This window comes from Sturnus vulgaris, chromosome 4 (genome assembly GCF_052056855.1).
Source record: "Sturnus vulgaris isolate bStuVul1 chromosome 4, bStuVul1.hap1, whole genome shotgun sequence".
NCBI classification, from domain to species: domain Eukaryota; kingdom Metazoa; phylum Chordata; class Aves; order Passeriformes; family Sturnidae; genus Sturnus; species Sturnus vulgaris.
In genome coordinates this window covers 49239275-49263167 of record NC_142246.1, presented here as the reverse complement: position 1 = coordinate 49263167, position 23893 = coordinate 49239275, and the positions used below count along the sequence as shown (strand labels likewise).

The 23893-nt window shown below is 43.8% G+C and overlaps 1 protein-coding gene across 3 annotated transcripts in view; it reads right to left on the bottom strand.

The window, feature by feature from the left end:
- CXXC4 (CXXC finger protein 4) overlaps positions 1-23893 on the bottom strand; it is a 137754-nt gene that overhangs the window by 102410 nt on the left and 11451 nt on the right. Inside the window, exon 4 of one of the 3 annotated variants that reach the window (XM_088163890.1) lies at positions 6574-13724. The exons of the other annotated variants lie outside the window; for them this stretch is intronic. Within the exon in view, the coding sequence (XP_088020016.1) occupies positions 13680-13724 (45 nt within the window). The 3' untranslated portion in view covers positions 6574-13679. Of the gene's footprint in view, positions 1-6573; positions 13725-23893 lie in introns of those variants that run through there. 3 annotated transcript variants of the gene reach the window in all.

The window sequence follows — 23893 nt, the reverse complement described above, 5'->3', positions numbered from 1 at the left end:
GGCCAAGATCTCCTTCTCTGTGGGAGTGTAGTTGGCTTCAGATCCTTTGTAGCTTCTGCTCCAGAATCCCAGTGGTCGACCCCGAGTCTCACCAGGCACCTTCTGTCACAGGCTCCAAGACAAACCATGGTTCACGGCTGCAGAGTAGAGCACGTTCTTCACATCTGGTCCCGTCCTGACTGGGCCAAGGGCTACTGCATGTGCAATCTCTTGCTTGATCTGGGTGAAGGCTTGCTGCTGCTCAGGGCCCCAGTGGAAATCGTTCTTCTTGCGGGTAACCAGGTAGAGAGGGCTCACAATCTGACTGTACTCAGGAATGCGCATTCTCCAAAAGCCTATGGCACCTAGGAAGGCTTGTGTTTCCTTCTTGTTGGTAGGTGGAGACATAGCGGTGATCTTATTAATTACCTCTGTTGGGATCTGATGACATCCATCTTGCCACTTGACTCCTAGAAACTGAATTTCCTGAGCCGGTCCCTTAACTTTCCTTCGCTTAATGGCAAAACCAGCTTTCAGCAGAATCTGGATAATCTTCTCTCCTTTCTCGAAGACTTCCCCTGCTGTGCTGCCCCATACAACAATGTCATCGATATACTGTAGATGTTCGGGGGCCTCACCCTTCTCCAGTGCAGCCTGGATCAGCCCATGACAGATGGTGGGACTGTGCTTCCACCCCTGGGGCAGACGATTCCAGGTGTACTGCACGCCCCTCCAGGTGAAAGCAAACTGAGGCCTGCATTCTGCTGCCAGAGGAATGGAGAAAAATGCATTGGCGATATCGATAGTGGCGTACCACTTTGCTGCCTTGGACTCCAGCTCGTACTGGAGTTCCAGCATGTCTGGCACAGCAGCGCTCAACGGTGGAGTCACCTCATTCAATGCACGATAGTCTACGGTCAATCTCCATTCTCCTTCAGATTTACGCACAGGCCAGATGGGGCTATTGAAGGGTGAGTGGGTTTTGCTGACCACCCCTTGGCTCTCCAGTTTACGGATCATTTCATGGATGGGAATCACTGAGTCTCTGTCAGTACGGTATTGCCGGCGGTGTACTGTTGTTCTGGCGATTGGTACCTGTTGCTCTTCAACTCTCAGTAGTCCCACAGCAGAGGGGTCATCTGCAAGACCAGGCAAGGTGCTCAGTTTTCTAATGTCGTCTGTCTCCACAGCAGTTATCCTGAAAGCCCAGCGATATCCTTTTGGGTCTTTGAAGTATCCATTTCTAAGATAGTCTATGCCAAGGATGCATGGGGCCTCTGGGCCAGTCACGATGGGGTGTTTCTGCTACCTGTTCCCAGTTAAACTCACTTCGGCCTCCACTACAGTCAGCTGCTGGCATCCTCCTGTTACCCCAGAAATAGAGATGGATTCTTCTCCTACATACTTTGATGGCATCAGAGTACACTGGGCGCTGGTGTCAACCAAAGCCTTATGTTTTTGTGGGTCGGATGTGCCAGGCCATCGGATCCACACAGTCCAATAGAACCAATTATCCCTCTCCTCTACCTGGCTAGAGGCAGGGCTCCTCTATTCCTGATCCTGGTACACGTTGCTCTCTCCCTGTAAATAGGTTCTTGAGGTTCCTTCAAGAGGATCAGTCATATCATCATTCTGATACTGTCTGGAGTTCTGTACACGAGAGACTGGAGCAGCATTGACTCTAGATGAGCTTCTTGGGGTAGGTGTCCCTCTTTTCAGCTCACGTACCCGGGCTGCTAAGGAGGAGGTGGGTTTTCCATCCCACTTCCTCACGTCTTCTCCATGCTCCTGAAGGAAAAACCAGAGGTTACCTCGTGGAGTGTGTCCTCTCTCCCTGCCTGAGGAACGCCAGCTCCTAATGGCAGAAACTCTTGTGAGAGATCTGGTAGTTGTTTTCCTTAAGTTCTTTTTTTAGTTTCTGATGGCCCTCTTCAATCAGGCTTCGGACTTGCTCCACCAGCCTTGTTTCCACGGATGAGACATGGGTACGAAATGGGGCTGTGACAGTGTCCTCATAAATTCTTAGTTTATTGGCCAAGACGCCTACCATGTCCTCACCTTCCCTCCACTGCAGCGTTGCCAGGTAACGGGAATGCATCTCTGGTCCAAGCCGTGCAAATCTCAACCACATCTGTGACGTGCACCGGACACAGTCTGGGCTCTTAGGAAATCTCTCATCTTCTGAGAAAATGATCTCCAGCACGGCCAATTCCCTCAGGCATCGGATACCTTGTTCTATTGTGCTCCATTTTCCTTGGTGCACCTGAAGATCTTCTTTACAAAGGTATCTGTCCTTCACACTTGTCAGCAGTCGCCGCCAGAGGGTGAGAGTTTCTTGGGTTCTCCCAATCCCCTGGTCAATGACCACATCCCGGGACAGAGATCCCAGTTGCCTGGCCTCACTTCCATCCAGAATGGTGTCATTGGCTGCAGTGTCCCAGATGCGGAGCAGCCAGGTCAAGATGGACTCACTTGTCTGGCGGGTGAATTCCCTCCACAGGTCACGCAGCTCACCCAGGGATAGAGAGCGAGTGATGATTTCTGTCTCTGTCACTTCTGCTGGGTGTGAAGGTCCTGCCACGTCCTCGTCAGTCACTATGCGAACTGATTTGCTCTTTGATTTCTTCTTCTGAACGGGGGCAACTGCTACTGGTCTAGGCTGTTCTGGCTCAGTGATGGTTTGTGTGGAGATGCTGATGGTGCTTCTGGCTTTTTTCTCCTCTGTGGCAGTCTGCATAGACACGGACACTGTTGCTTTTTGTTTGGTTCTTCTCCTCTTTGTGACATTCTGTGCAGATGTGGACGAAGTTGATTTGTTTCTTTTTTCCTCTTCCTCAAGAATACGCATCAATACGCCATGTAGTGTTTTGTTTCTAAGCACGTTGTAGGCTGTAAAGGCTGTGCAGAGGAGACAAAGCAGAACTAACAACAATATTATGCTGTCCTTAGCATCCAGCGGGAACTCAACATTTCCAAAAACTACTGTATCAGGCCGGAAAGATTGGAAAAAATCATCCTTTACCCCTCCCCCGAAGGGCTGGGTGTGATTGTTAAAACCCCGGATGTAGCAACCTAGACTAGGACAAGCAAACAAAGTCGAGTATATATTCCGGATTATGTTCATTGCCTCAGAGGTTATCATGCAGTAGACATAATAGGCCAGTAAAGCAATTTTTATACCATATCCTGGTCTACACAGGAGCATGACAGCTGGCAGATAGTTCCCCATGTGTGGAAAAATATAGAGAGCAAGATATAAAACCCATGTAAGCATGTTGAGAATCATGGTGAAAACAAAATTGTAATACTGACTTTCCTCAGTACCCTTTGTGCCCCATGTTGGGCGCCAATAAATGTGTTGGTTTGAAAGTAAAACCAGTGTGAGACTCCAAGTCAGTAATACAATTTAATAGGAGAAAAGAGAAAAAATAAAATGCATGCAATAATATAAAAGAAACAACCACCAACACAGTCAGAAATACAACCTGACACTCTGTCAGTCAGGGTGTTGGTAGCAGTCCGTATAAATGGTGGCTGCAGTCCTCCTGGATGACGGATGTGGTTTCGTTGAAGCAGTCCTCCTGTAGAAGGTGCAGTTTTCCTCCGAAGATCCAGCGATGATGTGGAAAAGGTCCGACTTTCCTCTGGGATCCAGTAGAAAGGTCTGCCCTCGGGTCCCAAACCTCAGTTTCTATCTAGGTAGGAAAGCCTTGGCTCCTGCCCCTGGTTGGGGCATCTCCCAATGGGATGATGGAATCTTATCAGTCACAAAATAGGACTTAATGGCCCATTAACAGAATATATCTTCTGGAGGAAGGATGGGTTGTGAAAAGATAACAATGATCATCCCCGATCTTATCAGATGGCACATCAGCAGAGGCTATCTCCCACAGAGATAAGGATCACCATCCCTCCCACATTTTAACAGACGGTGATAGAATACACATTTTTGCATTGTACCCCAGGACACCTTGCCATCATACAAGTGGTATTTAATGCAAAGGGAATGCCCACCCAAAAATCCCCAACCCATCCCAGCTGCTTCCAGCCTTGCTGATAGAGAACCAGACTCAGTCTCCCTACACTGTGCTGCAGAATTAATGCCCTTCTCACTCCCTCCTTTACTCCTAGCAAAGCTGGTGGCAACATCTGCAGTTCATATCACCTAAAGTGCCTATTACAAGGTCCCATTTTTGGCGGTTCATAGCTTTACTCAGACCTTTAATCCTGCAGGCTGAAACCTTTCAGGAAGACATCCGCCTCCAGCTCAGTGCCTGCCTTGAGCTAGGTGTGCTTTCAAATTCCTAGCAAAACCAACTCAGCTGTTCCCAAGAAAATAATTAGGGAAAAATATAGCTAAGACTTGGCTTTCTTTCACCTCTTTTCCAGAGCCCTCGCTATGGATCAAGCACGTCTTACACTCTGCCCCTCAGAAGTCCCCCTAGATTTTCTCAGCACTAGCATTTTAGGGCACATGTAACCTACATGTTCACTGCTATCATTGCAATCTGCATCAGCTTCCTGACCCTGCCACGCTGGGGATGTAAAAACTTCAACATCGGCTGCTTCAGCCCAGTATCTGCCACCATTTCCCCATGGAATCCAGTGACAGAAGCAGAAGAGCAGCAGTCCACACACTTGCTGGGGCACCACTTCACACACCAAACACCTACCTACCTTGCAGGTGCTCCAGCCTCCAGTAGCTCAAACCTCTATGCAGCTGTAGCTCCATCACCTTCCCAGGACACAAAGCACAGAGCTGGGGACTGCTGACAGAAGCCACAGCATCTGCCATATCTGCCTTCCTCTAGGGACGAGAGGAGTTAAAGGAAGGAAATACAGGGGAAAGGGAAAGAAAAGGAAGGAAGGAAGGAAGGAAGGAAGGAAGGAAGGAAGGAAGGAAGGAAGGAAGGAAGGAAGGAAGGAAGGAAGGAAGGAAGGAAGGAAGGAAGGAAGGAAGGAAGGAAGGAAGGAAGGAAGGAAGGAAAAGAAAGAAAGAAAGAAAGAAAGAAAGAAAGAAAGAAAGAAAGAAAGAAAGAAAGAAAGAAAGAAAGAAAGAAAGAAAGAAAGAAAGAAAGAAAGAAAGAAAGAAAGAAAGAAAGAAAGAAAGAAAGAAAGAAAGAAAGAAAGAAAGAAAGAAAGAAAGAAAGAAAGAAAGAAAGAAAGAAAGAAAGAAAGAAAGAAAGAAAGAAAGAAAGAAAGAAAGACCAAATGAGCTTTTTCCTCTGCCTTGCTGGGGAGCTGCAGTTTCCTCTGGCTGCTGCATTTCTATCTTAGATTATTGAAGTAAGATGTGCTGGGTCACAACAGGGAAAAAAAATCATCAGATAATAATCCTGCTTGTGCTTCATCTCTGTGGGGAGACTGCCTCAGGATCATCCCCATCTTCTAAAAGTCACTCTTTCAGCAGAACTAGGAAATGCCAGAGTAATGGTCCCCAAAGATTCCTCTCCAGAACAGCTGTGCCACTGGAAGAGTCAGTGTAGATGGAAGCTGAGTCCTGTCCAGTCCAGCTGCACCATTCAACCACACTTGATCTCTCTGCTTGCATTCAAGGCCTGAAAGCTGACAAAATATGAGTCCCCCTTCTGCTCTTAAATTCCCATTTGCTCTTTGGTGAGATTAAGATTACCTGTGTGACTGGACCTCCAGTGGACTGAAAAATACAATTTTCCTGCATAATGTTTGCAACACACTTCAGATGAATATATGGAAAGGGTGACAACTTCTTTACATGGAGGACTACATGTAGTTGTGTGCAGACATCAGGCCAACCCATTTTAGCTTCGCTGCCTCTGTCTGCACAAAGTGCCATTCCATCCCAATGGCTTCCTTGCAGAGACCATGTAAAAGGTTATCAATTACTGCCAGTTTCCTCATCTACTGAGATGTCTTAAACAGCTGTGACACGAGAATTCATGTTCCTTCTGTGTACTACACTTGGTATTGCCAAGCTGTTTGAGTTTGAACTAACCACCTAAAAAAGAAAATACTCCACCACCTGCAGAGTCATTTCTGACCAGACATTTGCCAGGCACAGCAGGTCAGGGAGCATCAGACCCCAGGAGCGTGAGAAGATGCTGGCCCTGGACCTGTGTGTGCTGCAAGGTTGCCTGCCCACGCGTGCTCCAGCTGTGCCTGCGCCGGCACGCAGCTGGCAGTGAGCATCACCCGGCCACAGCCAGTGAGCCACACTGGAGGCAAATGCTCTGCTTAATTGGTCTCAGCTGGAAGCTGCCCTGTGCATGCCAGCGTGTTTAAGAAAGCAGGTCTGCAGGAGAGAAGACACCAGAGTAACCAATTAAAGAAAAAAAACCAATTTTCCTTCCCCTTTTTTCCCCTCTCAGCCTTAAGCCCTAGAAGTTTGTTTTATTTTTACGAAGGAGTGTTTCTCACTGTTAATGAAATCAACTTGAGAATAAGGCTTTACTGTTGGTATTTCTAGGTCTAGTACTGAAGCACTTGTGGAGATAGTTACAGAGACCTGGTTAAATCAAGTGAAGGTTTGCACCTCTTTTTCTTCTTTTTTGTTGTGTATGGTTTTGGGGTTTTTTCTTAAAAAAGAGGAAAGAAGTGACACCAGGAAACGCTTCATCCAGTTCAAATCCAAGTTTATTAGCCTGTAAAAGTCTGTTTCCACATAGTAATCATAATAAATGAATGAATGAATGTTTATGGAGCGTAGCATAAAAATATACGGAGTCAACCATAGGTTGGAGTTTATGACTGCTCACAAAAAATAATCAGCAGATCACATGACATTGCATCAGAAAGGCAAATCAGTCCTAGGAATGCAAACAATCAGGATAAAAAAGCAAAACAAGTAAGAGCAGAGTATGAGAAAGCAATAATTAGTTCGCAGTTCCTAATGTAGGTGACAAATTTTGCTAGATCAGGCTATTTACTCACTAATTCTCCAACAAAAGGTTGAAAGCCAGTTGTAATAGTTCTGCATTAATCTTGGTCAACATATCAGCTGCTCAAATTCACTATCAGTCTCTAGGTATGACCATTAAAATGTAGGCATGTAAGAGACTAGGTATACTCTATCGCCTAGCTCCTTCTCCTACAGCCTGGTAGCCACCAACACTCACAGCTATCCATCAAAAGCTAACATGAAACAAGTAGGTTGAGATGTTCTAGTCCCTGTCTGGACATGTAGAAACCTTCTCTCTTCTTAAAACCTCCAGCATGCTACAGGCTCCTTAGATCTGGGGAAGTTCACCTCTCTGCTGGGCACAGCAAACCTGACCCCCTGCATGGGAAGGGTGTTGGACACCTGGCATAAACTTGTGTGTGTCACAGGTACCAGGGAGAGGGCAGTGGTGTCCCTCACTGGGTCCTGTTTGCTTTAGTGCTGATGTTCTGTAGGGTTGTGTCCAATTGCCAAGCTGAGGTATGGACTTTGCTCACAAGCTACATCCAATGCAGAGAAGTCCTGTTAGGAGATTTCAATAAGCACCAGGAGTTGCTGACCTAGACTAACTCTTCTGTCTCTTCCCAAAGGAAAGTGTCTAGCCAAAAAGAGATGGATTTCTTCTAATGCTTTGGGCTTTTCTGGAGAAGTGCAGAGGGATAGTCTTATTAACTCCGTAGAGAGAGCAGACTTAAAGGAGCATGGGAAGAAAAGTGCTTTCTTTTCAAATGTAGGATGCTTACACACATCATAAACCAAGATGGGGAGAACTGCACTGAATAATTAATCCAGGCTCTGGCTGACATCATGGCACCTGCAGATCCTTCTACCAGAGTTCTGAATTATTTTCTATCAAGGATCCCTGACTCTTGCAAGGCCTTATACAGGCCAATGAACCCAGAGTCACAGCATCTTCTGTTATAGGGAAGTCATATTACACTAAGCAGAACCTTCAGAGTTGGTTGGGAAATTAACCCATTAAGGCTAACTTCTAAAACGTGTTTTTCAGGAATGGGTGGTAGCATGACAGATTCTTCCTGATTATTACATTAATAATGTGAAAATTCTTTAATATCACCTTAAAACTTAGAAGAGCAGTGAAAATCCTCCAGAACATCACAGCTTCTTTAGGCAATCTAGATCCTTGTCTTGAAAGAATAACATTTTGCTACCTGCATTTCCTTCATTCTGCCTGCCTTGGGCAAAACTGCTCTGCTGAAGCACCCAGCGACCCAGCTGAGTGTGTCCACCCAAAAACCAAATAGCAAACCAAGAGAAACTACAGGGGGAGCAGATCCTGCAGCACTTCATCTTTCTTTCCTCAGATAGATACAGTGGTTTCAAACATCATTGTATGTTCTGCAGATATTACAGAGAAGAAGAATTTCTTTCCTTTATAGATTTTGGGGCCATCTATTCATGCTCAGTGCACACTGGTAACTGAGTAGATCCTTACAGTGAAGATCAAACTTAAAACTAAGCACCTATATAATATCCTCCAAGTCCACGAGCTATCTGGTAAAGCCCATGGGAATGTGGGGAGGATGGGAGCCTCCCAGAAGGCACACTGCCCTGTATCACTTGGCTGTTCATAACTGCAGCCTAGTTCCTTGGAAATATTGATATGGCTAGTGGCAAAACCAAATTGACCCCAACACAGCCTAGAAGAATTAAGTTTCCACACAAAAGGGTATTTTCCTTCCTTTAATAGGCTCGGTAGTAAGTTTGTCTGTTTTGGCTTTGAAGAATTACCTGCTTCTTGACTGGGTTTTTATTTTTAGTTGTTTGGTTTTGTTGGTTTTTTTTTAAATTAAAAAGTAAAAGCTATAAAGAACGAGAGGTAGTTTTAAACTGCAAGGTTCATGTCTGGGGCGAGTATTTCTTCAGAGCTGAGGGACTTTTTTCATTCAGACCAGTATAAAACAATACTTGAGGGGAAAAAATGTTGAAAGAGAAAGCATTAAAAGAATAGGAACTCAGAGACCTCTTCCTGCTTCTAAATTGACCATCTCATGAAATGAGTGTATTTCCTCCATGTGAATTCTATATTTAATCCAGAGAGATCATGGAGTATGCCTGAGCAACCTGGCAGCCCTTTTCCTCCTCTTCAAACAGACCTCAAGATTCACTCTTGTCTAATGAGCGGTCTACGTCTCCCAAGAACATATATCCTTATGGACTTCGATGAGAGCAGACAGGATCAGTGGAAAATCCACTTCTGTTCCTTTTTCTTTTGTTGCTTTCTTTAAAAACAAAAGGATACACCAAGGCTCCCCCTGAAAAATCAGCTGGCATTGAAGGCATCTCACAGACTAAAAGACCTACCTCATTTTTCAAACTCATTCAAAATTCTGTTTTGGCACCTAAGAGCAGACTTTCTGTTGATTAAAGAAATATGTGCAGAAAAATGACGTTCCAAATTTCACCAAAATCAGATGATGTGCTGCCAGCACTTGTCATGAACCTTCCCACCTATCTGAAGTTCCTTTAATGCCGGTGAGTAGTATAGGGAAACAAAATGTCAAGAGGAAAACATTTCCTTAGCTATGTATAGTTTTTGAGACAGGTAGAGAGCTGAACGTTGAACTGAGAAGCAGTAAAACAGAAAGGAAGATAATGTTGTCATTCTCTCACAAACCATATTTCTAATTCCAAGTACTTCAACAGCAACGGGGTGATCTATCCTCAGGACTACTGTTTGTTGCAAGAGCTACAGATGAGATTTCACCTTTGCATGCTTCTCCATACAAAGCTAACTGCTAATTTATCACACCACCCTCACTTGTCCACTCTTTTTATACAACACAGGTCTGCATTAATGGGTTTAAGGCTGTTCTGTAATCAGTCTTGCTCCTATTTCACTAACCTTTCATAGCCTCAAAACCTCAAAGTAACATTCCTAGTCGAAAAAAAGGCAGTATTTTTTTCTGCTATTTTAAAAAATCCAGAGTACGATGTTACCTTCAGTTATACAACTTATGGGGTTTCCATCAATTGCCAATTGAGAAGGAATAAGCTCTGTGGCTATTGTACCATCACTTCATAAGCATTCATTCCCATACGCAAGACTGAGGTCAGCATTTGGACCTTCTCGCTCATTTTGAGGGTTCTTTTGTAAAAGAGGTTTTCTTTGTTTAAGATCCCACAAACAGGACCTGTTTATGGAAAAAGAGAGATATTTTGAATACTAAAGTCCTTTATTCAACAACACAGAAATATCACAAAAACAACTTTACTGGGCAAATTGAATGTTTTTACACAGTTTTGTACATGCCCCATAAGTGATTATTTTTTCATAAATACACTGTTTTCCAAAACTGTTTTTTTTTCATAATTGCACAAGCATACATACACCTTACACAAATATCTATTAGAAAATTTAATAGATAACTGCACAGTTCAGAAATAGGAGAACACTGTGAAAGGAGTACATTTCTGTGGCCCATGTTTCTGAAAATACCCTCCTAGTTCCCTGCAATTGTGAAAATGGAGTACTTTCTAACATAGGAGCTGTCTTTTGTTCACTAAGAATACAGTAGAGCTCAGCGTGAAACTGCCAAATTTAATAAAAACAAAATCTGAAACATTTAGCTGTTACATGAGAACCCACTGTTTGATATCACTATGCATCTAACCATGATCAAAGACCCACTACTGCTTTTTGCTGAATGCATTCGACCCTGAATGGTATGTTCATTTAACTACTTTCTTTCTTCATTATTTGATTACAGATATAGTCCGTTTAAAGACTTTACATTCTTCAACATTAATTGTAGGACTTACATACCAGGGGGTCTGTACAAAAGGGAGTATTTTCCCTCATAGGGAGGGTCTGTTATTAATTGACAGAATGGGTACGAGTGCCTCCCTTTCAAGCTTACCATTTTTCATAAGTTTATCTGGGGTATGCCAAAATGCTTCCACTAGGCTTAGCGCTCACACCTAGAAGACAGAAAGAGTTCTGCTTTTTTTTTTGCCCACACCCTTTTTTAAAAACTTTTCATTGTGAGAATGAAGAACGGAGAAGAATACAAATTTTCACACTGGAAAATGGTATTGGACCTCGTGAAAAGCACAAATTTGGTAATTAGAACTTGACAATAATCTGATTGACAAATATGTATATAAATGGGGAGGAGTGGGGAGGGCAGTGGGGAGAGACAGGCCAGAAAATGGATTTCCTTCTTCAAACATCACTAATTAAAATGCTCTATGCACACTACATCATATAAATACTGTTTCAACAGAATCTAAAAACCTGATGGTGGAAAGGAACAACATCCGAAATGAAAACCATATGGGTAAATTAAAGAAAAGTCACCTCTCGTTCATTTTCAATAATTAACAGGTATGCTTGTTTGTGTGTTTAACAATTTTGAAGTGACATGTAAAACACCACAGTTATAATATACAGATCCATCAGTTCTTTAAAACAAAACAACAAAACAAAAAAAGGAACCACAAGAAGACATGCAACATTAGGGTATTAGACAGTAAGTACATTGCTATGAGTATCTTTGTACACCTAATGTAGCCTGAACTTAACTTTGCCTCTGCTTCTGTAAGAGCAATAAGAGTTTTCCAAAGAGCAAGGCAAGCTTACCAGCCAGATGTGCAAATAAGGCTTTGGTTTGTAAATCAATCAGCTCTTTGGTAGTGAAGACCTTGCAGAGCTCATATGGGTCTAGTGATCAGTAACAGAGGCCCCTAACCAAAAAGTCTCCAACACAAAAAAAAATCCATACACAGCTGCCATACAAACAGACACAAAGCTCACTGAATGGGCATTGGATGAGTATTCAACTGAGGATCTCACAAACTGTAAGAGGGGCACCATGAAAGAAGCATTTTAAGCGTGACATTCCATCTCTGAAGCCACGTATGTGACGTCATATGACACAAGGGCACAGACACATGCACTGACCCTAAGCTGAGGATGCAGCTGTAAGCCCAGCCCAACTGGGCCCTCCAGTTACCCTGGGTCACCCACGCTCTGCCCGGTCCTGCTGGCACACACACGTGACTTCAGGAGGTTTCTTCACCTCCATCCCTTGGTCTTTACTTTCTGGACTGTTCCCAACACCTGTCAGCCCTCAATTACCAAAGCTGGCCTCTTCCCCATCTGCACAGGTCCCACATGGAGCATTCCCAACCCATCCCTTGTGCTTCACCAAGTAAATGTGACCAGGGGCCAAAGGCTGAAGTACTTGCAAAAACTGGAGAAAGTGCTGAAACAGTAGGAGATTTGCATGTGCTGTGCAACATTAACTGGTTATTTCCATGCCCAACACCTTGTCTGTGAAACTATTGGTAGGCCTATCTTGCATAAAATTAAAAATCTATCAAATACATGGCACATCAGCATTCACTTACTTTGGTAGCATGGCCTTTTCACTTGTGAGTAGTATGACAAAGCCAAGCAATAGAAAGTGATGATTAACTGATAATAAGCATCCCTAAGTAAAGAATCCTCCATAATTTTTACAGCATGTCAGCTATACCTCTCTGTGTGCTACCTTTCCATGGAGTAGACATTTCTTCCATACAGCTAGAACAGGAAGAAGAGCAGCAAAGCATTTTTGTGGGGGCTTAAGGGACCAGTCATTCAGCAAAGCTGAGATCAGTGGACCAAGAAACTTGTGGGGAGAAGTGGTCTTTTTTAAAAAGCATTAAAAAAAAATCATTTTTATACCACAAAAATATCAAGGCTCTCAAATGAGCACAAATGCAAGTGAAACCTAAACCAGTCCAACTGTCTAAACTCACTTAACTGTGAAGAGCTCCACCTGAACCAAAAATATGGCATTCCAATTTATAAAATATTTACTCCATTGACTGAAAATGTTACGTAAGATCTTGTAGGTGAAGGGTAATTGAGCTGAGTCATCATTTTTCCTAAGCTTTCATACTCTGTTTTGCATCCTAGAACAACCTTTATTTAGATGACTAGTTTTGCACATCTGCCTATGCTGGGCACTCCAGCTCAGAGCACAGTGAAAAATTAGTCAGACACCAGACAGGATTTTTTGAGAGATATCCCTCTGTAAAGCTCCTTTGGAAGCAATGCAAGTGCACAAACCACTATTCTAGTATAGTGCTTGAAAGATGATTAATTTTAAGTGTTATGTCTTCCCCTCTCACAACACCACAACAGAAGGTAATTGCTAGATGCGTCACAATCTTTTTATCTTGGAAAACTTGGCATCAAGTCTCTATGGAAGGATGCATGGTAAAACAGTGCTGCTGTTGCTGCTGCTGCTGCTAAACAACTAGCAAAATAATGGTTAAAGCTATAATTTATTGCTCCGGATTTAATTTGCAGAACCACACTGTTGTGTACAAACCGTTTATCTCCATTGATGCTCAGACATGATTGTCTCCTTGTGTCTAAACACACAAAATACAAGCGGCTATCTGTACAGTTTACAGTACTGAAACACATATATTTGAAAATGAAGTATAGATAAGTTACTTTCCAAAGATACATGACTTTATAGCAGGGGTTTACCCAAACTTTTTTTTTTACAGCCACTTTAAAAATAGACAACAACTTCACTAGTATAGCTAAGTTACATCACAGAAAGAATCGGTGTACTAAATGTGAAGAAGCTGGACAATTCCCCACGCTCACAGATTTTTGTCTTTTGCTTTTGAGGAAACCCCTATACATAAATGAAAATAGTATCTGAGTATATTCTTCAATGGTGGACTAAGCAGTTTCTTAAAACAAGACTTTAACTTGCCATTCACTTCGGACTGCCTCGAAAATAAGATACACTACTGCTTAAAAGAACCATCGGAATGCTTCAGCGCTGGGAACAGGTGTTCTCTAAAAAAAAAGCAAGAAAACAAGTTAAGCTTTCTTTTGTGGCATTGGCATACTCGAGTTCTAGTTGTTCTTTTCCCTTACATTTTAGGCATACTTTCAGTTATCTAGGAACATCACGATGCCTCCCATTGCTTGACAATTAATAGAAACATTCTTCTCCAAACACACACCATTGCAGGATCACACTCAATACATCATACTCAGTATGTGACACACCTAACATGCTGTCTTCTCCTTAGTTTGTTAGCAAAGTAGTCATGAAAATGTAAACATTGCTAGAAAAAAATATCTGGAAAACAGAGAGTGCTTTTAGAATAACCCCATAGCTGTACAATGGTTTCTGCCCTGACCCAGCATACTGGGTATGCAGTTACGGCTTGGTGGGTTTGCGGGTTAAACAGACACCTTGGCAAGACCACGCTCATGACAGGGGAGTAGCAGAGGCACTGCTATGTCACTTGGAAAGCGTGATGTGTCTTCAGACACCTTAGGAAGAGAGGTTCGCATTTTCAAACCTCACTTTGTTCTACATTTGGGTTGCTATGCAGAAAGAACTGAAAACACATCCATGACTTCATTCCAGTGAGGGAATCACCCTCCTGACTTAGGGGTGCTGCCCAAACTGCCCCTGCCCTTTCTTTCACACACATGCAGGACCTTGGCTTACACAGAAACAGTCCTGTGTAAACACAGCTACTTCGCCCCTCCTTCCCCCACCTGCTGCACCCTGGAAATTATATCCACTTGCATCCGGGTGCCTTCATACACATTTGAATAGCAGCAAATTCCCTTTGCAGCTTTAAAGTACAATTTACATGAGAGGCTGAAGGGGCTGAGCCTGTAAAGGCTGTGTCATTTCTGTGAGGTATTCTTGTCCTCAATTTCCTTCAGTCAAAAGATGATGAAAGCACCCTTGAACCCATGCATCTCGACCCACATGTCTCCTCTCTAGAATTAATGACTGCACTGTCCAGGGAGGGGAGAGTGAGCCCTGACATGACACTCTATCAGTCTGTCCCAGCTCATAAGTACTTGTTTCATTAAGAACTACCCACAAAACAATAGTGTTATATCTGAAAAAAATTCTCCTAAAAGGAAAACTCCAGAAATTTGCAAATAAATACTTGTAACAAAGAAGTTCTTATGGATGTTGCTGGCGACACATTTAAGTACCACCTCTTTTTTAAAAAATTCTTTAATTTTTGTTTCAGGGAAAAACCTTTTTAATGTTTTCCTAGTTTTTCCATAAAAATCCAACAAACCATGGACCCTGCAGTGTACAATGTGCATTGTACTTGGTGTCAGAATATTACTTTCTGAATTCCAGGGAACTGCTCATTAGTATGGCATGTATTTTTTGCTGAATAATTAGCCCAGTTTGTGATAAACAGGCTCAAGCAGTACACAGCCTCTCTTTTTTAAAAGCCATATGAAAGGGGTGCTGTTATTGTTATGTTTATTGCTTCTGCACTTGGAAATACCAGAGATCAAAATAATTCTGCTGTATTATCAGAACTCTGACCTGTTGTCAATTCAACATCCACTCCCCCTCCAAAAATGTTACACTTCAATAAATCATCTGAAAATTAACTTCCAAGGACAATGAGCTAGTGTGCTGAATACAATCACCCTGACTAGTGTGAGTTTTCTTTGTGTTGGTGGTGCAAAAGAAGGAATTGCTCATATCCATCTTTACCAGTCCCTGTTCTGCCCATTTACGTGAGGTGAGCATGAGCACAAGTAGTGACAGAGCACAGCAGCCCTTGCACCCAGGTACTCCGAGGAGAGCTAATGCAATTTCATCCACACCTGTCTGTGTGGGCTGTAAGATGGCTGTTGAGAGCGAGGTTTACAGATTTATAATTTATAAAGAGCTTGGCTGCAGAAGAGGCTGGAGTTCAGAATGGCAGGAAACAATTGCATTACTAAATTGACCTCAGAAGAACAGTCAAATATGCAAGCATATTAAACTCGATACAGTCTTCACTTGAAAACTATATGTAATATTCTGCTGTGGGTCCATCTGCCTGAACGCAAAACCACAGCTAGACAGAGAGATTTAAAGATGCAGTGACTGAGATGGCTTTTATTTATTTTCTTGCCGCATCAGGTTGAGTTACTGTCAGATGTTGTCATATCAGCTGGAAGTAAAGGTGTAATGTCTGATTAAAAGGTCATTCAGACCTTTAAATACACAGAATAGTATTTTTGAAGGGCAAGGCTGTAGTTTAATATGTGTGTTTTTGAAAAAACTGCAAGATAAGGAATTTTTCCATCCATGTACCAAGTTCTAATTAGAGATGTACATTTACAATTAAATACCCATTGCACTAGCTACCAATTTGGGAATGAATTAATAATCCACCCTTAAACAAACAAACAAACAAACAAAACAAAACAAAAACCAAACAAAAAAAAAAAGAGAAATATTTTAAAACTGAGTAGCTAGATCAGGTTAAATCTAAACCAGTATATGCAATGAAATGCATAGATTTCACCACTCCAGGAACCAAGGCTATTTCCAGACAAAGAGAGACCCTTCAGCCCATTTGGAGCTCAGCACACCAACACACAAGTTTAAGTGCAATGACCATCTACTGCTTGGCTGTGTAAATCCAGCAGTCCCAGCTGGGGAATCAAACTCTCAGCAAGATTACAGTGCATTTCTGGATCTCTGTGCTGCCGGTTGGGAATCGTTATCCTGAGTGACAGGAAAGACAGATCCCCCTGGAAGCCTAGGGAAGGGTGCTGAGGAGCAGAACCAGAGCTGAGCAGCGCTGTTTTGCTGTAAAAGCCTTCACTGCTTGTGCCAGTGCAAATGCTGACAAACGGCAGGCTTGCTCTCAGGAGGATGCTCAGAAACTTGCAGCCCTGGCTTCTCCAAGTGGGTAATAGTATAAAGCATGGCGCTGGAGAGGATTTATCCCTACACAAACCCAGGATGAAATGTCCTCCACACTTCCAAACTTTCTATTCTGATCCCTATGTTCCAGCTTTCACTGTAGAAAGAGCAGCTCAAATATTTGAAATCTGACAATCTAATTATTGCCTAGAAAAATGAGCTTCATATAGGGAGCTAAGCATGCTACATTTTTGGAGGAGGAGGTAAAAAACAGGCAACAGAAACCAACAGAAAATCTCCTAAATTAAGCAGAAAAATGTATCTGTTCTAGACACCCCACGGGGAAATGTAAAAGCAGACTCTCGCTATACGCAACACATGAAAACTGCATGCTGGCAGGAGCTGTAAATTCCTCACCAAAGTCTCTTTCGACACCTGTATTTTCACAATAAAAGCACCCAATAAAGAACGATGCCTCCCACTACTCTCTGGGGTGACCGACTGACAGAGGGAGGCATGGAATGCCAGACAGTGGGATTTGCTCATCCAAGGCCCGCCTTCTTTCCCAGCCCAGCCCTTGGGAAGCTCAAGCCTACCACACCCACCAGAGAATCCTCTTTCCTCCGCTCTCTGAGTCTCAAAGCCACCTGAAAGATGTGGTAGAGAGACAAGGAAGCAGGAAAGTTGGCTGCACATGCTTGGGATGCTGCTGCTGCTTAAGGGTGCAGGAAAAATTCAGAGCTATCTAACCAAGACTCAGTGTAAGTCACCTGTATTACTATTTTCTACAAGGCTAGGGAATCATTTGAGTTGAGGTGAACCGCATTCAGAAATAAAATAGAATAACAAAATATATCAGAGCACTACATTATGACCTAATACTTTACCAATGTTAAAAGATACTGCATTATGTAAGAATCCTTTGATGTTTGATCCATGAGCAAAAATCCTACTCTCATTGAAGTAAACTCACATGTTGGCTACAGCAAATTATTAGCCACATGTGGCACTCCTCATTCCTCTTAAGGAGCCCTGGAAACAATCCAGCTCAACAAAGGCTCTTTGGAAAGTATATGGCAACTGAGGTATGTCCAACAAAATCTGGGCTACCTGGTGGTCTTTACAGAGACCTATACAACCACAGAAATAGGCAGTGCATTAATGGATCTCAAATTCACATGGCAAATGACATAAAACGGATGGATTTCCCAAAGACTGGTGCTAGCAACACAGGGAAAACTGAGCTTACCAAGATCTGCAGATAAACCAACACAAAATTCTCAAGCTGGAGAACAATCTCTTCTTGAAATACTTGCACAAAAGGAGCAGTTTGGCCAGGAAAGTTATATACATACATATATATGTGTGTGTGTTTGTGTCTATGTATATCTCAATATATCTATGTATATTGAGAAAGAGATACATGATCAGATATAGAGAGATCAGATGCTCTATGGTGGCCAAAATGATTCAGCTGCAAAGTCCTGGCCCTGCATGAAATGCAATTTGAATCAAACAGCAGCCCAGCCGAGCAAACACTGACCATAAATCAGTGCCTATACGCTTTCCTTACACAGTGTGAATGCAGGCTATGCACCTCATCAGTCTCAGAGAGCCCACATGACCATCAGCAGGAAAGCAAACTGGCCTTCATTTCATGTCACACCTTGTATTTCTAGTGCCACAATCTAATTCAGGTGTCTGACGGTCAACCTGGAAATGACATCAGCATTGCTCATATATAAAGAGTGCAGACTCTGGTGCAAGTTTGAAACTCACTTTCCATCCCTGATTTCCCTCTCTGGAAAGACCTTCCTGCAGACAAGAGCTGGGCTCAGGGCACAGATGGTGGTACAGGCACAGTCTCATTGCTGGGATGGAGCTGTGTTACACTGTGATAGGCTAAAGCCCAGCAGAGAGATGCAGTCTCCTGACCTGCAGAGCACTGTAAGATCATAGAATGGTTTGGATTGGAAGGGCCCTTATAGATCACCTCCAACTCATCTGCCATGGGCAGGGACACCACCCACTGCACCAGGTTGCTCAAATCCCCATACAAGTCAGCTTTGAACACGGCCAGGGATGAGGCATCCACAGCTTCTCTGGGCAGCCTGTTCCAGTGCCTCACTACCCTCACTATAAGGCGTTTCTTCCTAATATGTAATCTAAACCTACCTTCTTTCAGTCTAAAGTAATTTCTCCTTTTCCTACCAATACGTGCCCCTGTAGAAAGTCCCTCTCCAGTTTTCTTGTAGGCTCCCTCTAGGTACTGGAAGGATAACCATCTCCTGAACCACAGAGCATCAGCATCTCCTGGCACACAGGAGGTGGAAGATACCATCTGTCCTACACCAGCCTTCTCTGTCACTGCCATATGCAGTTTGGACAGCATCTCCACTCCTTACTTGCCTAAATGCTAAGCCACGCTGAGAGGAAAGCAGCCTTTCAAAGTGTCTGCAGCCCACTTTGTTCCGCTCATAAATATGCATTACCTACAGCAATGACTTCGGGGAAAACCTCATGACGCTCAGATTCAGCTCACACAGTCTCCTTGAATGTTTTCCTTCGGGCAAGGAGGCTTGGGGGCAAGAAACTAGTGTGTGAACTGCATCCCCTGGAAATGCGGAAGGAAAAAGCAGAACCCAGTGTGTGGCACATTTGTCCCAGCTCCTCCGCTGCCTGTCCTGGAGGTATGCCAGGAGACCCACCACGCTGACCCGGCACCGAGGGGGCCAGCTGCGGCTGCGGGAGGATGAGCAGATGAGACTTTGGCACATGTGCATACCAGCTGGCACTGGGGAGCTCCGTGCAGGAATAGCCCTCACCTCAAACTCCTGGCATCCTCCCACCTAGCCACAGGCCCACGGGAGGGATGTGCTGCCCCAGCTCTGAACGAGGTGTGAAAGAGTCCACAAAGCTGCCAAAATCCCTGGCTGCCCACCAACACTGTGCTCCTGCTCGCTGTACATGTTATCAGGCAGTAACAGATGTCCTCTAATAACAAGCTTATTATTGGATTTAGCAGATAAAAAGGGACATGTACGCTGGGTCAGAAGTTTGGTGGTGAGCTTTCTTCCACATCCCATTTTAAAATATCTCTTTCTCTACCTGAGCTACAGGCCTGTCTCTCTTCATACCAAGGATGAGATTTAACACTTATTTTAAAAGTCAGCTTTATCTGCTCCAAGAGGACACGCATCTGCGTGCTGGAAGTTATTTTTCCACTTGGGCTGCATATCTCTCAGGCTGTATTTGAGACAAACCAGATTTAGAACATACCAGATTAGGAAAACTCATTTGACTTTCTCTGCCGCCAGCTCCACCCAATGAAAAGTAAACCTTTGCCACAGGACATTGCAAGTAGAAATTTTTAAAATGTACTCCTAAGTAAGGGTCATGGTTTGAAAAACCAGCTATTCTCAAATAGCTCAGAGGTAACCTCAGGAGATTTCAGCGGAGTCAGCTGGGGAATAGAAGATTTGTGCCAACGGCCACGGAGACCTGTCACTGTACAGCCGGATCCTGCCACTTGGACTTGACATCAGCAGCAGGCCACAGCTCCCCAGCCAAATCAATAGGATTAGTCAGAGAAGTAATGTGTTTCTCCACGGGAGAAAAAAGGAGCAAAGGTATCCCTCATTTACATTCACTGCACACCACAGCTTATTTTATATATTAACTTGTTTTTCGCTATATAGATGAGATCAAATTTGGGGGAATGGGGTCTTGATCTGAAAAAATGTGTAATGCCATTGGGGAAAACAGACGGCAACTACAGATCAGAAATCATAAGGAATCCAGACTAATGCTGTCAAAGAAAAAACAGTTCAGTTGCAGGAAATGTTAGTGACGGAGCCCCTGGAGCCCCTCTCTGTGCCAGCGAGCATCACCTTCGGCTCTAAGGAGAGCAGCTCACACGCTCCCCCATTGCCCTCAACATCCCCAGGGCTCAGCTCGAGTCACTAAAGCACAGCAGCGGCAGGGCACGGGCACACGGATGTGGGCAGAGCCTTGGAAAGGAACACATCTCCTCTGCCCATCCCCTCCTAGGCTGGGAGTAGTTGGCTGTGGACGCCTTCCAGCACACTCGCTCCCTTGTGCCAGCGCAGCCCTTTTGGCCAGCGAGCCGCGGGACGGAGCCAAGTCTCCACCTCTGCCGTCTCGCTCGCTCCCGAGGGGAGCGCGGCTTGGCCGCCGGCTTCCCCGTGCCTGGCATCCCGCACGCGGGGCTGGCAGCTGCGGGCCCGCCGGGTCGGGAGCTCCTGCTGCCATCTGCCACCCTGCCGCTGAGTTCCAGCTGGCCGCGCTCCGGCCTCGGGCGGGGCTCCTAATGGCTTCCTGGCAAAGGCAGCAGGGAAGACATCAGAGGTTTGGCTTTTTTGGGTTAGGGGTCTCACACATCTCACTGGCAAAGGGATCCACGTTTCTTTCCCCATTTTTACGTCTCTCTCGAGCAGTTCATGCAGTTCCTTCACTTTTTCAGCTACCCCTGTACCTGGTGGTGGAGCTGCTCTGTCTGCTGAAGTGCCTACTCTGCTTATGTGACTATTTTGCTTCTTTTCATTTGTTATTTGCATTCCAACAGCATATGACGGCCTCAGGCAGGATGAGAGATTGTTTCTGTTGGTTCTGCCTGACTGGCCTCTCAACGAGTAGGTCTGGCCTGTCTCCTGCTTTTTCAGGAACTGGCAAGGGCTCATACAACTTTTAAGAGTATAACTTCAGAGACAAAAATGATGCTAAGCAGAAAAGGTGTAATTCAGTGCTCGCATACTGACTGTGGGAATTAATATCAATAGTCAAATGCTTTATTAGCAGAAAGCAGAAAGCTCTGTTACTGACAGAAATTTTATAGAGAAATTCTTGGATTGTTACCACCATGCGACATAAAACTCAATACCCTACAATTCACAAGAAACTAAAAATGAAAGATCCACACCAGTGCTCAGCTTCTTCTTTAGCCTAGGACCTGTCTGGTTACTTCTGTTGACTTCTCTGTCAGACATCAACTAGAAGTGTGTCTGCCTACTGCAATGGATGTACCATGTGCATACACCTCCCCCTCTCTCACACACATATTCACCTTCTCCCTAATCAAATCTCTGTGAAGACCATCCATCAGCCCCTATCATTTATCCTTCCCACACACACCAGCTCACAAACCAGAATTATTCTTGTTAACATTCATTCCATTAATGAGAAATCCCTGCTGGTTCATCATCCAGTAGTACAAGTCTTTGCACTCACAGGCTGACGTCTCTATCATCCTCCAAACTGCTGCCCTGGGGTACAGTAATCTCTTACAAACTGGTCTGCAAGCAGAGGAAAGGCACGTTTCTCTGTACCAAACCTAAATTTAAATCTCTTTCCCCTTGAGCTGCTGGGACTTCAGTATCTTTTTCTCCTGCATGGAACCTAAAATCAGCTATGATGCCTCATTGGTTAGCTAACTGCTTCTGTCCTTTGGGATTTTTCATATGCTGTTGATAAAAGAGCCAGTGAAAAATATGTCAATTAAATTCTTGGTCTCTGCTTACTTGTTTCTTTTTCTGCAAAGCTTCCAAAAAAAAAAAAAAAAAAAAAAAGAAAAAGAAAAAAAAAGGAAGGAGAAATACAGAAATACATCACTCAAATGCACTTGATATCTGAGCTGAGGGAGTATAATCAGCCCAATGCCTAAGATTCATCACAGGTGCCAGTTTGGCTCTCTTATAGCCAAGCATCAAGGTCAGCACCATGTATTGTCCGACTCAACGCAGGAAGAGGAGCAGCAACACACTCGTACAGCAGCTCACCACAATTCCTGACTGGTGAGGGAAACGTTAATACATTGTAAATGGTTTTGAATCCCATTCTGTCCCGGGTGTGTCTTCTGAAATTTGCAAGAATGACAATTAAAATATCTCAGTAATTATTTTCATGACACTGTGACCTCCACTGGACTTTGACCTCAAATTTACTCTACATCAGATTCCAAGCAACCAGCCAACCATTTCACCATCTCCCAGAACTCAGATTAGCTGATAATGTACAGGGAACGGGTTTTACATCATTACTAAGATGGTGTCTTCGAGTCTTCTCTTACCCCCAGCCATGTGGGTCACACAACCCCTCCAAATATCTTTTTCTCCTGTTTTGTTCACTCTAAAACTAAAAGCCTTTTTCTTTTACTAATACTACTGGCTTTGGAGATCACATATTTAAGAATGTCTGTTCCTTGCCTTCTCTTTTCTGTTTCCAGCCTCTTTAATTGCCTCTTGCTCTGCCCTCCTTGTAGCTTCTACACAGACTCTGAGAACTCTTCAGCTCTCTTCCAAGCCTGTAACTGCTAAGGCTACTGCACCCAATCTCCAATCCCCTACCACAGCTAGGATGTGCAGGACAGATGTTATTGAACTGCAGTTGTTTTGGGGTATTTTTTCATGACAATGGGGCAAATTCTTTGTGTTAACATAGTGCCAGACTGATATGTTGTCAGCATGCTCCAGCTTTCCTAGGAAACACAGTACACATTACCACAGAAACCTTTAAGACCAAGAAGTCCTGGTACAAGAAATCATCATTTTCAGCCTCTCCTTTGCAAGCTTCCCCTCTCTCTTTCACATCTGTTGGCTTTTCTGTATGCATACCTTTATAATTTTCTTACCCCTTGAACAACTTGTTTGGATGACAAGACTCTACCCATACCAAATGCTCTCCCTGATATCCAAATTCTCTCCACAAACTCCAGTCTATTTTAAAAAAATCATTAAAGACACTGGTTTATATCAACAAGGACATGGGGAAAGCCCTGCTTACCCTCATCCAGGTTCCCTTCAGCTCTGTGAAATCTTGGCCTTCCCCTGCAGAAGTTTTGGGAAGACAGTTAGTGGTGAGCTCTTCAATTGCCTCACTTGAGTACTCATTTATTGCTCATAGCAGCAAATACACCTTGTGTTCTTCTCAGCAAGGGAGATGTCACTGCACCTTCAGCCCTACCACTGAACCCTTCAGCGCTGAGTGTGTCTCACGGTAACTGAGTCACCCCTGTGGAGGAGCAGGCACCCCCTCACTGAGGCTTCACACATTATAACCAGCCCTCAGCCACTCTGGAATCCTCCTCTGTTTGAGCACTCTGCAGCTCTTCTTTTCTCCTCCTCTGCCCTCATCTTAAGTGATATCCATCCTGAACTCCCTTGGATTTACCCCATTTTCCAGTATTTATTAAGTTCTTCTCCCCACCTCAAATTTTAATACTGCTTCTCCACTTCCTAAACCAGTGAATAATCTCTCTCGTCTCTGTTATAGATAACTGCTTAGTCAAATAGATAGAAAGATAACTTCTAGC